The sequence below is a fragment of the Nelusetta ayraudi genome, unplaced genomic scaffold, assembly GCF_046127955.1.
Source record: "Nelusetta ayraudi isolate G7.1 ecotype Tasmania unplaced genomic scaffold, CSIRO-AGI_Nayr_v1 ptg000033l, whole genome shotgun sequence".
In the NCBI taxonomy this organism is placed as follows: Eukaryota; Metazoa; Chordata; class Actinopteri; order Tetraodontiformes; family Monacanthidae; genus Nelusetta; species Nelusetta ayraudi.
Window position 1 is genome coordinate 4,542,625 of NW_027466083.1, and position 13,939 is coordinate 4,556,563.

Genomic DNA, 13,939 nt, shown 5'->3' on the forward strand with positions numbered 1-13,939 from the left:
GCGTGAGTCCTTTTAATGCACGCCGAGGGTTTAAGAAGCAATGTGTGCAACACAAATAACTGTCAACGTCAAACCAGGAGCTCGCATGTAAACATTATTGAGATTGTGACATGGCCAGCTGCTGGTTACAACCCAGGCGCACACCAAGTATAAATTTACGGCCCTGGGACACGGCGTAAAAAATATTGGAGGCGTAACGTAAACCCCGCAGGTTAGCGGACAGGGAGACGGCGCGACGACAAGTCCGTGGCTCTCAAAGCCTGCAGCGTGCACTGCAAAATACGAGTGTGTAAATGAAGCCGGGGCCGCAGAGAGAGCAGGGAGGCCGGCGTGCGTATACCTCCTGGATGCACATGTGAGCGGGTTTCCTTCTGCGTTGGGCCGTCGCCTTGTGACCGGCGTTCCCTGCCAGTGCGTGTGGGCTGCAGGATTAAGGGATTTTAGCACATTATCACGGCCACCGACAGGCACAACTGGCTTACGATCGGAGCAACCCAGACATAAGGAGGGAAAGATTAAGGCCCACTGACATTTTCTACATTTTCCTCAAATCCTTTTCCGTGTCTGGGGCCGAAACACACAGGGTGATAATTTACTGTGACGTGGAAGAGCTGCATGGAAAAAGGAAAGGAAAAAAAAACAGGGTCACTTTCTTGGAGGGAAATAAGTGTGTTGGTAAAATTCTAAAAGGAAATAAATATAGTCAAAATTGTGTAATAGCTCCACTTAAAAGGATAATGTGATATGATTTTCTTTTTAAAGGGTAACGGATAAGATTCAAGTGTTTTCCCGGCTTATGAAAACAGTCCTCAGATGTCACCGGGGTTGTTGTGAGGGGAAAACCTCTTAAACTGTAAATCTTATTAGAGGCTGAAAGTCAAGTCAGAGCAGACCAACATGATCCTTTTTGATTTTTTTCTTTAATCTGGCCTTTGTGAGCGCCATAACTGAACAGCAACTTCAGTGGTGGGGTGTCTGTCAACATTAATACACTGACAGTGAAGTTTCAATGCAGTAGCAAGTGCAAGTCTGACATTTGGCAGATAAATCCCAAAAAAGACTATGAGCTCTTTACAAAGTGGATGCACCACTGAACTACCACTCCCATTATAGAAGGGGCAGACTAATTCTCTATGCCGACGAAAAGCATGTGGAAATCAGGGTTTTCAATGAAATGATTCCACCTGCTGCCATTCTGTGCAAAACGTAATCGGCGTCTGATCGTGCTATTTAGGAAAGAGTGAAATATCACTTCTTTGAAGAATTCAGGTGACCATCATGGTAAATAATGCAAATGTGTGAACGGGGCGTAGGACTTGAGATGTGGGAAACAAGGAGGCCGTGGGTCGGAAACCAAACACTCGGTGGGAAAACTACCAAACTTCTGCAGACTTTGATCCGGGGGTCAGCGTTGTGTTTCTCCTCGGCGCCCGTCGAGGTCTACGATATCTGGAGTGGTAAAGCTGGTCCCGGAGGTCAGCCTCGAACCAAGGAGCAACAAGTGAAACACTGTCTCGCAGCGGTGGCCAATCAAAACACACAAGCTAACACATTCCAGGGCTCGGACGGCCAATCAAAGCAGCAACAACGGACCTGATGTGGACGAGACCCAGGGGCTCTGACTTTCTCAGAGTAAATACACAGCAGAGGATGGGCGTCGCCTCTCAGGGAAGCAATCAGATGTTGGAGCAGGGACAGAAACGGATTGAGTTAAAGTCGTCTTACAAAAGGAAGAATAATGAGGAAGAGGAGCAACGACGGACGGAGCCTCTCCCAAATCTTCCTTTCCGGTCATTACTGGCCAAGAGTTTTGGTCCAATGAGAACCAACTTCACACGATAGTCAGGGGTGGGGGGAAAATGCTTGAAACATTCATCACATCAGTCGGAGAATTGTTGGGAAAAGTTAAGATGCCAGTATTTCTAAATTAGCTACAATTTCGTCACGGTGGCGGTGTGGGCAGGACGAAGCAGGACCCAAAATGCTGACAACTCGGGTGTTGAAAATTGAAAAATATTAATTTCAAATAATAAACAAAAACTCAACGACAGCTGTCTTGAAAATGAATAAGTCTAAAACAGGAAACTTCAACTGACAATAGAAACGGAACCATAACAGACAACGTACCAGTAGGTGATGACAACGAGACAAAACAGACAAGGCAACAGAGCAGAAACCACCATGACAACACAATGACCAAACACAGACAAAGGCAGACTAGGACTAATCATACAAGAGCGCAGCGGCACACAGGTGAGAACTATTGAGGGCAGGACTGACAACAAGACACAGGTGAACATCAAAAAAGGCGGGAAAACAGGAACAGGAAGCAAAGTACAGAAAATACAAAAGAGAGACACGAGACTTTCAAAATAAAACAGGAAACACTGAACAACAGACCAGGACAAATTCATTCAAGGTTTCCATCAGATGTGAATGTTTAAACCTCAATAGTCCTGCGTCCCCTGGGGTTTCGCTGCCACTGCTTGCTTGCTGGGCTGCGACAGCGTTACTATAAAAGGTCAATACCTTCACTAGGCTGACAGAGTGGGTGAGTGAGTTCAGCCTGATCAATAATTTAAAACATTATGTGATCAACCAATGTTACGAAAGCATCTGGTGCAGCCGGCTCCACTGTCCCACATTATGCAACAACCACTTAATGTTGCATCGCTTCCAAACAACAGCGAGTCTCTCGCCTCTTCAAGCGAATTTAAAACACGCAGTTCTGGTAATCAGGCCACTGTGATGTCACAAAGGGCACAGACCTCTCATTGATAGCTATCCCAGTTGAGTGACCACGCATCCAGCCAGTCTTTAGTCCCGCCCTCTTTTTGTCTCTTTCCAAACATTTGGAAGGTTAAAAAAAAATTGACAAGGAGCTGAAACTTGGTGTTTTTGCAGCAGGCATAAAACAGAGGGCTAAATATTATTAGCCCTCTGTTTTATTAGTTTAATGAAGCTACATCAGGTTGTTTTTAATCATTTGTGGCTCCTCCACCTGCAGATTAAAAAAGAAGATCCGACTCAGGGTATAGGAGCCTTAACATCTACACTCCTTTCCCTTTTTTGTCCCATCTCTTCCTGTTCCCATCTCACATTTTCTCCCCTTCATCACTGCCACTTTCTCCCAGCTCTCTGCCGGCTATTCTGAGCACCACTAAGTTATTCAGACGGAGCAGATCAGCACACAGAACGATTCCTGGAACTGCGCGTTTCAGCACACACAAGCTGAAAAGCGGAGAAGTAAAAGAAGTAAAGGATGGACTATTCTCATTTCTGGGGAGTTCGCTGACAGACCAGAGACAATTTAGAAAACAGTGGGAAAAGAGAATTTGGTATGCTGCCTGCACTTTAAGCAGCACAATGTCTTGAGTGGGAACTAGGCGCCTGCTGAAAGGAGAAAAACTCCAGATTAAATAAAACCAGTGAACAGATGGCACATTGTGACCTTGACCTAAATTCCTAACTCATACTATCTGTTCTAAACTGAAGACACACACACACACACACACACACACACACACACACACACACACACACACACACACACACACACACACACACACACACACACACACCTAATCATTTTAATATGAAGCACATAGTAATTCCATATGTGTACTCACTTCCTTAAAATAAGGCAGCAGGCTTCAAATCACATCTGTTTATGCACTCCCAGGACAGTGATATTGGTTTTCAGCAACCCAACATGAACTGAAAGCATTTGACTTTTCAAATTTGGACAAAATGTTGCTTCCGTAAAAAACACGACTATTGTCATCTGCAAAGTGGAAGGTTTGCACACCTTCCATTGTGATGTTGTTCTTATTTAGAGTTGAAGCTGTTAACCCTGACTCACGAGATGAACTCAGTGACCGACGGAGGGCTCCTGAACCAACCAGATGAATTCAGATGACTGATGACTGAAATCGTAACCAAAAAAAAAAAAGGTTTTGAGACGTTTTTAATTTTCTGGCAAGAGACAGCGAGCGTTTGAGTGGAAACTATTTGGGTTTTTCTGCACAGCGCTTGACTCTGATCAGCCGGAGCCAATGACAAAAGAAAAACCTAGTGGAATAAATAATTCATATTTATATTATTCCAGGACCTGGAAAGCTTATCGTGATATATCATGAAAAATAGATCACTCGATCCATATGATTCTAGTATCACCGAGTCAATATTTCTGCCAGGGCTGTTGAGGAACACCGAGCTGGTCAACTCTTTGGAAAAAAAATAAACGGGCCAGAAGAAAAAGTGGGTCAGGAGCTAATTCAGACTCTCCATCTCTCCACGCTCTCCCGCAGCAGCAACAACAACTACTTCCCTTGTCCAGCCATGAAGGTCTGCTGACACGGCCCACCTCTCGCCCTGCAGAGAGGATCACCTACAGCAGGAGATGCTATCAGCCTGGCCTGCCGGGGAGCCGGGGCACAACAAAGCAAAGGTCTTGACCAGAAGGGGAGAGAGAGAGAGGAAAACGGGGAGAGAGAGCGAGAGAGAGAGAGAGAGAGATGCAGAGAGCATGTAGGAGGTGGAGCGTGCCCAAGGTAGAGAGGCTGGAACCGGAGACAGACGCGGGGGGTCGAGAGGCTGCGGCTTTCCTTGTGGAAGTGGCAGGACCTGGGGCCAGACTGGCAAAGCAGGGGATAACAATAGCTAATGGACACGGAGGAAACTCCACAGGTCACGGGAGTCCTGATCACATGCTGATAGGAGGCCTCGTTTTGAAAAGGCACTTAGCACTGACACACATCCAGGCGTTTTTTTTTTAGCTGTTCAAATGACCGTTTCAGAAGGAAAAATCCTCAAGGACCAACTTCCTTCCGCCGGCATTTTTCTTATTTTTTTTTCCCTCCTCCTCCACGCTAGTGTAGGTTTGCGGGACCACACACAAGCACAAAAGATTGTACAGGCAAGTACACAAACGTGAACTCGCATGAACAAGATAGCAAGAACTGCACTGCCGATAACCTGCACGAGTGCACGACTGTTTATCACATGTAAACAAAACGCTGATGCCTGATTAAAATGTGCATCTGTGGCTCGGGGCATTATAGCGATTGAGCAAATGCATTAGCAACCTTAGCCAAGCACGCTAACAGCATTACATACACATACATCACATGCATGCAGGGTGGGAAGCGTCCAAAAATCTGCTGATTTCGCTGACTTGATGATTTATGTTTAAGAAACCAGCAAGAATCGTGAGTTCCTCAGCTCTGAGCCCCCTTATTGCAGCACTTCCTGTTCCTCTAGCGTGACATTGATATTGTAGAACAAAAAAGTGACACACGACACAAATGCAAAGTGAATGAGGGCCAAAAAGCCAACAAACAAACAAACACCAGGTAGCAACAGCAGGCAAGCAGGAAGAAAACATGGGTTTGTGCACTGTGCTTTCAAGATATCACTTTTGCTTTTGAAAAGGTTGCTCATATAACAGTATAGTTACAAAGCTGAGAAACAAGCTATGACAAAGAGTTTGGAAAAACCAGGGAGATACAGCGGACAAATACAGTTTGGTAGTCTTGACTCAGCAAGAGTGAACCAGTGGTCCCGGAAAGCTTGAAAAAAAAGTTCTGACAGCGCAAACAGGATACACTTTCTGACGGGAAAAAGGCAACAGTTACTGTAAAACCAGTCAGGGCGGAAAGTTGAAGCCGGACCGGTCAGAGAAGACAGCAGAGGGCAGAGAGACAGAGAGGGAAATGAAGAGAGGAGGAAGCAGAGGGAGAGACTGGGACCCCGGCCAAATCCACTTCCAGGCTTGTTAAAGCAATGCAGCATTATTACACACCCACACACACACACACACACACACACACACACTCTCAAACCCTTATTAAACACTGAGTTAATAAGGGACCTCCAAGCAGCATTTACTATATTTACTATATGCACGTTGGGCTGCATATGGGGGCGGCTGACACACACACACACTCACTCACACACACACACACACACACACACACACACACACACACACACACACACACACACTAAAACCTCAACAAGCCATCATCATCAGGCTGTAAAGGTTTATTGCGAGTTAATCGCTGAGCCGACTCCTTTGCTGCGTGAGGTATCTCACTCATAACTCACCGTGGAAGTACACACACACACACACACACACACACACACACACACACACACACACACACACACACACACACACACACACACGGACAGGGTGGGCGGGCATTTGTGCAATTCAATGAAAAACTGAGATGATATTTGGGTTAAAAACATGACTCTGGCCTCCGGGGAAAAATGTGTCCGTAGCGGTAAATCAGCGGAATCCCTCCGGCCAGTATATTAAAAACACATCGTGGACTTTCAGGGGATGTGCTGAGAGGATTCACAGGCCGTAGGTTGAGATTATTCACAGCTTTCCCCTGACTGCTTTCCAATAATATAAAAATTCTGAAGGATTATAAGGTTTTCTATAATCCCAGACTGCAGTTATAGTGTGTGGAATGTCTGGGCTGTTTTTTCTTGTAGTTTAAGTTCAGGAAATGTGTAGTTCATCAGCTGTGGTAAAACAACAGCATTCCTCTAAAATATCTTTTGGGTGAAATTTTTGGGAGGGAGAGATGCACTCAGGGCATCAGTCAGTTACTGGGAGCAAAACTTAGAATGCATTAATTTGTGTGTTCTCAGTCTGAGGTGACCGCTTTTAATTTGGGTGACCTCGACGGAATGCCAGAGCGAGAACTCAGCATCCTTCTCGTTTTACAAACAGTATCGACCTACTGAGGATCATCAACATTCTTCCTTTTCTTTTTTTGCTCGGTGTTTACAGATGAAAATGAAAAAGAAGCTGGAAAATGATCACAAATGCTACGGTTCTACGAGAATGTTTAGACCTTCCAAGACCTGAGAAACGCTGTGTGACTGGAAAGCCTGCAAACAGACGAGGGCTGCGGGAAAAAGAAAAAAAAAATAACCCACATCTGCCAAGAAGTCTGATGGGCTTTCTAGACTTTGACTGTGAGGACAAAACACAGCGAGCAAAGCGAAGCGTCCCTGGGTCCAGTCCAGACCATCTACAGTCGAGAATCTCTTTGAAACGCACACGTGTGAGGGGTCGACAAAGAACAAGTATGCAAACCAAATTGCTTCTATCCATAATCTGAGGTGATGATCGGTCATAAGTAGAAGAAGAAGAAGAAGAAGAAGAAGAAGAAGAAAAGAAGAAGAAGAAGACGGGAGTTCATAGATTTTGAGACGATCGAGCCTTTTTCCCCTGATAGTGCAAATAAATTCTACAGGAAAAACGTGAAATCCTTTCATCCGTGAAGGGATTAAAAACATTTCCTGTACGGCTCTGAATCGATTTTAAACCGTATGCAGCTGCTGCACGGATTTCATACTCGCACAAACATCCACCGATGCACAACAGAGGCCGTCGGGTGAATGTCAGCTACGCAAGCAGCAGATATGTGCGTATCGCGTCCTGTCCCCTCGTGCAGGCGGCCACACAGGCCGAGCAGCGCTGATGGATTAGACAGGATTCCTGTCAGGGAGCCAAAGTGTTTCCTCGTATCAGAGGAGAAAATAAACACTCTCAAGTGAGAAAACAAACCAGCAGCGCCGCAGCCCAAACACTGAAACCAAGTCGCTCCTCGTCGTGACCGTGTTTGCACAAAACCATTTCTGCCGCGCGCGCGCACACACACACGCACGCTCGGCCTTCATCACGTGCCGCCGCTGGCATGACCTCTGACCTCCCAGAGGCCTCCGGTGCCTCGTTACCCACACTGCACCTCTCCTGCGTGGACTATCGCTGACAGTAATGCGAGCCTGATGGTGGCGCCGCATTGGAGACGAGCCGGCTGTTCCACGAGCGCGCACACACACGCACATGCACACACACACACACACACACACACACGTTTAAAGAGGAGAAAAGTCAACAATCTGAATGTGAGACTTCTGTTGGGGTTGCTCTCAAACAACATCTCCTGTCCGCGTCAATCAAACAGGGACTCGCTCTGAGGATAAGAGATATGACCGAGGGTCAGAGTTGGACTCATTCATCATCTGCTTGCACCCTTGTGATAGCAGAGCAGGAGGCGCAGAGGGGAAAGGAGGAAAAGGAAACATGTAATGTACAACAAGAGGGGGGAAGAATCTGTTTGACTGAAATGTTCAATATCAAGAAAAGCTGCTCTTCACATTTGAAAATTTTAGTATGTGAAGGTTGCAAAGCAGCTGGATTGCCTAGAACTCACTTTTGAAATTTTGCTCATCCACCTCATCCACCTCCAGGACACAGGGTTTTTTAATCAGTGCTGTCGTTCCATAACCATTCAGATTTCATTTAACTTTGACAAAACCAGGAAGCAACTGCTGCCAGCTGCCCCCGCGAGCCCAAGAAGATGATGAATAAATGCAGGAAGTGACTGCTAAGCTTGCTGTTTACCATGCCGGTCTCTTTAGCAGCAGTTAGTCTAGTCTAGAGGAATTAGAAGTTATCGTCGGGAGAAACATTTGTAATGTTCTTCCTGTTACTTCTCACACCAAGCAAAAGCCCCTGATTGTATCTTCCTGGCTAAACTGGTCATAAAAATCTGAGCCTTCTACTGTAAAGTGTCCAATCACCTCCCAGTTGTCTATGGCCTTTTTCTCACGTGGACACGTGAAAGAAAATCCACAGGACTTAGAAAAGCTTTCATTTGACATGCCTGGTTCACATATTCACATATGGAAATTGTACATAATCGTGTTTATACCGCTCGATCTGAATGTCGCTTGCATCCATCGAGAAGGTGCTGTTTATATGTCAATATAAGTGAAATGTGAGAAAGAGTGTATCATCACTTCTGGCTGGTTGAGTTTTGACATTCTGGCCGGGAATCCTGTGGGAGACATTCCCAGAAGTCCTGTTTTATCCCAAAGCGGGAATGCAAACAATCCAAATGAATGGACACGAGAAGCACACACACGCACACACACACACACACACACACACACACAGTGTTATCCTACCTGCTGATGCACCGGTCATTCTTGCAGCAGCCTGACATGAAAAGAGAGGAGAAATACACAATGAGTTCCAGAACAAAACTGCTAAAATATACAAGATTTGACTTGGATTCATGCAAAAACTCCAAAGCTTCTCAGAATGTAAACTCAGCACTACCCAGTGCCCAGTGACTCAGTCTCCCTGGTAGACACTCAGGAGGAGCAGCAAGTAGCTACACTGGGAAAAATGACCCAAATACCAAATCTGGTTCAAAACTAAAGAAACAGATTTTAGTGTTTACGCCTTACAGGAAAAACCCGCTGAGCTCGGACAGTTTATCTGTTTGCATATTAGAAACGGTTTGAACAGGAAAAAGTGAAGAATGTGTGAAGATGGAAGATGATGAACTGGATGAAAAACAAGATTGGCGTTCCAGCTGGGAAGAGCAAAGCAATGTAATAGATGTAAACTGCTTTGAGAACAAACATCAACAGAGGCAATGAGAGATAAAGGCCACCAAAAAATAATAGTTAAATGTACAGAGAAGAGACTGATGGTGTTATTGGTTTTATTGTTGGAATGAATGTAATGCAGCTGACCACCTGAATTTCCTTTGGGATTAATAAAGTTTTATCTAATCTAATCAACAGCATGAGAACATTAAATTTGCCATCCGGAACTGATTTGATCAATCAATCAAACCAATACCACCAGGAGTGAAACACCCATAATAACAGCTCAGCAGCTGGATCACTCAGAGTTTGACTCTAAAACTCTTGATCATAAACTCGTGACTTGTCCAGGGTGTAACTCCACCCTCGACCTAAGATAACTGGGAGCTGCCGCCCAACTCCCAAACCACCACCACCACCACCACAGCCCTGACTGCAGGATAAGTGGTGACAGTAAATAGATGGATGGCCCCTCTCTCATCCATCTTGCCGACCTCCCAATGGAAAGAGTTTTCTTCTCATCTTGATATTTCGTCGTGGATTCCACAACCAGTCATACTCTGTTCAGCTGCGACACGACACAATCAGCAGACGACTGCTGCCTGCCGCCAATGACAAGCTCCGAGTAATGATTAGATCTGCATTCCAAAAATCCAGTCGTCTGTCCCAAAAAATAGCTTAGTATGCATACAGTAACTGGAGGTCCTAAAACATCTGGTCTAAAGACTATAGACTGAAGTAAATTGCTGAAAAATAAACAAAAGGACGTGTGCTGAATATGACGTTTCTATGTGCTCCGAATTTCACAGTGATGCTGTAACGTCTGTCGCAGCTTCAGGGTTAAAGTTCAAAGGGCACTACGATGATCGCGGGCGAGGGGGAGTAGGAGAAGGAAGGCTGTGAAAAGCAAACATATGCGTATCGTGGATGTATCATAAGACCTGGATATACAGATTTTTCCAATGGCCACCCGTGGTATTGCAAGGAAAAAATCCCATGTGGCCCAAAAAAGCCTTTTTCCCATAGAAAACCCTTTACAATGGCTGACAGGTTGAATACAACCTAAATCTTGGTTCGCAATAAATCTTTCTGTTGTAGATTTTTGTTAAGGTCTTAAGAAGAAACGTCTTTTAAGGCCAGAAATCCCACAGAAAATAGTTTATTTAGGATGCGTGACACCGCGCAGTCATACTCGCTGTGTCTTGATTCGTTCCGATTGGCTTGTACGTTCTGATGCATCATGGGAATTACAGAGGCACGATGAGAAGCAACACAACGCAGACTGAGAGAGGAGCTGCTGACACAGGCACGAGCAGGTCATTTAAGGCTCTTTGCTCGGTGGACAACGCTGCTTAGACACCTCCATGCAAATGGAGGCCACGAGGCGCAGCATCCAGCATCGTCAGTGTCATTCCTCTGGATCGTATTACTAAACACGGAACGTTCCGTTTATGTAGGATAAAGCTCAGCGAGCGCTTGGCAGAGCTGTGAGCACAGATGGCAAAGGACAAAGCACAGCATCGACGATGGACAACCAGGGGTTTTAAACTGGAGCTGAACGATCGGCAGGTGGGCCTGCAGGGTGGAGGTGATGAGGCGGGTGGAGATCAGGGGGGCTGATGTTCACACACACACACACACACACACACACACACACACACAAGGACAGAGTCACAAGGGAAAGGGAAAGCAACAACATTCTTCTGAAAAACCCCTTGTCTCTTCCTACAGAGGCGGGATCCACGGAGCGACGCAGTTACAGTCATAGAGGAAGTGCCACATCATTCTTGTGGGCATTTCTCAGCCACGGCATTTACTGTAAGTTCCTCAAAGGGAAAAAAAAAATAAACATGACAAATCATTCGTCCCATTTAAGGTCATAAAAAGACAGAGGAGCACTAAAAGTGGATTCTTATATAACAGGCAGTGATTCAGACGGTGTTTTAACTGTGACCAGACATCAACAAAAGGTGGTTATAGTGTCATAGTGAATCATATGTTTATTAGTTTCAGGGTATTTGTATTTGGCATTAGGGGGAAGATGGAGCGTTTCCTCGATTCTGTGGATTTATCTTGTGTGTCTTTCTGATAAAGATCCCATTCAAAGCACTTGGACAGGGGAGGTCCATTCAGTTGCTGTAGTTCTTTGTAGCAGCAGCAGCTCAGCTAGCAGTCACTTCCTGTTTATCTTCTGCATCTTTTCTTTAAGTGCAGCTGTGTGGTTCCAACACAAGCAAAGGGAATCCGATGCAGCTTGAAAAGTTGAACTTTTCAAGCAAAGTTGAACTCCCGTCTACTTCGCTGCAAACATGTGTACTGATATCGAAAATAGTGACCAAGAACACCTCAGTTTAAATACAGAACCGGTACAGTTTCACGTCAACATTGTGGCTTACCAATAGTTTTGAGTCACTGATATTATTTTTGCATGTGTGTGTGTGTGTGTCCACGTCAGTTTGGACAGCTGTATTTTATCAGTGAAAATAAACCCACTCCTCAGCATCAGCCTGATCCCACGGTCCCTGCCGCTCTCTCCCTAATACCTGCCCACACACTCTCTCTCTCTGTCTCTCTGTCTCTCTGTCTCTCTCTCTCTCTCTCTCTCTCTCTCTCTCTCTCTCTCTCTCTCTCTCTCTCTCTCTCTCTCTCTCTCTCTCTCTCTCTCTCTCTCTCTCTCTCTCTCTCTCTCTCTCTCTCTCTCTCAGACACTGATTCACATTGGCGACACAGAGTGAAAGTGATGCTGTTCTCTCCTCTTTCCCTCTCCCGGGTCTGACAGTCCAGCCCTGCTTTTTTTTTTGTTTACCAGACGGGTTTCTGTTACAGCCGCACTGCTGACGGAGGAAAACCAACCATCTTGCACGTTGCTGGACGAAGCAAAACTGTCCCATCCTTTCTACTTTTATGTTATTTAGACAACAGCAGGGGACGTGCCGACTGGATGGAGGCCCAGGAGGAGAGACGGAGGACGGAGGAATCCAGTGCAGCCCCTCGCTGAAAATTGTTTAAAGTGAGGAGCCGTGGGTGGAAATTCCCAGGGGAAACACAGGGCCACAGGAGGTCAATGTGTTTGCAGGGAAGGATAAAATATCAAGCCATGCCTCTGAGTATTTGTTGGAGCAAGCAAAATATGCCCGGCCCTCTGTCGACACGTACACAGCTGGTTTCTGCAAAAGATTTCTCATAGAAACACTTGGATATGTTCATCTGCAGACCAGCTCCAGGTCTCATAATAAGGGCCCATATTCTGCAAAGTACACATTACGAATGTAAGTATGAATGAATCCCAACAAGAGAAATCCTTTACTTCCTTTACTTGTTCTGCTTCATCCATCCATCCATTTTCAATACCCACTTCCTCCTGCACTCAGGGTCATGGAGGTCAGCTGGAGCCTCTCCCAGCTGCCATAGGGTGAAGGAGGGTGGCACCCTGGACAAGTGGCCAGTTCATCGCAGGGCCACATAGAAAGACAAACAACCGTTTGCCCTCACACACACACACCTATACAATTCACCTCACCTACATGTTTTTGGACCATGGGAGGAAGGTGGAGGACCTGGAGAGAACCCAGTAGACACAGGGAGATCTCCACAACCCGCAAGCTTCTTGCTGTGAGGCGACATTGCTAACCACTGCACCACCGTGTCGCCTGTTCTGCCTCATAGTTCTGTAAGTCAGTCCTTTATGCAAAGCAATAACTGATTCTAACGTGTCGCTGCAGACAATGTAAAGGTCAGACCATCTGGAAAAAAACCTCTTGAAAAAAGAAATGACGTCTAGCACAATTGATAGTCTATTTGTGTAGGTGATAAAGAGCCTATATTGAATATCCCTGCCTTCTGTGAGGAGGTTGGTAAGAAACAAGTTTTTGTGTCATTTTTGACCTTTGTCAAAATCACAGCGAACCACAGTGGCAAACAGGTGGTGGCCACACTCACCCTGCCCCGCCGGGCCTGGAGATGTGCCGCCGAGGAGAGAGACGAGCGGGTCAGCGGCCTACTGCGGGTCAGAGGTCGTGACGGCCGCCTGGCAAAGGGCTCGTGTTTGTCCGTAGCTCTGGAGGTTTCCTGATCGTGACTCAGCACTCGGCTCGTCGTCCTGCCGGCAGGCAGACGGCTCTGCAAGGACGGAGGAGAGGTCAGGTGGAGCTCAGATTGGAGGCAACCAGGGTGATGATGAAGAAGAAAACAGGGAGTCAGAGGGGCCCATCTTCAGCAGGAAGATATGGGCAAAGTATATTTTGCTGGAGGCTGTAAACAGAGGGCTAAATATACTGCTTTGGCAACATATGCACAGCTTAATGGACAACTGACCGCCTCAGGCTGCTCCACTGGAATACAGGATGGAAAACAAAGATCTAAAAATGGATCTAATGAGGGGCCTTCAAGCGTTAGAGACATTTTTTGGAACATGGCATGCAAAGTGGGGATGAGACGCTGCTTAAACGGAACTAATTACAAACGAAGAATGACAGAGGAGACCATTTGCCCTCCAGACCTTTGTGCCAAACTT

The 13,939-nt window shown here is 46.0% G+C and overlaps 1 protein-coding gene across 1 annotated transcript in view; it reads right to left on the reverse strand.

The window, feature by feature from the left end:
- LOC142891854 (stAR-related lipid transfer protein 13-like) overlaps positions 1-13,939 on the reverse strand; it is a 45,383-nt gene that overhangs the window by 24,085 nt on the left and 7,359 nt on the right. Inside the window, exons 4-5 of the mRNA XM_076031762.1 lie at positions 13,366-13,545; positions 8,998-9,028 (exon numbers count right to left, since the gene is read on the reverse strand). Coding sequence (XP_075887877.1) covers positions 8,998-9,028; positions 13,366-13,545 — 211 coding nt within the window. The remainder of the gene's footprint in view (positions 1-8,997; positions 9,029-13,365; positions 13,546-13,939) is intronic.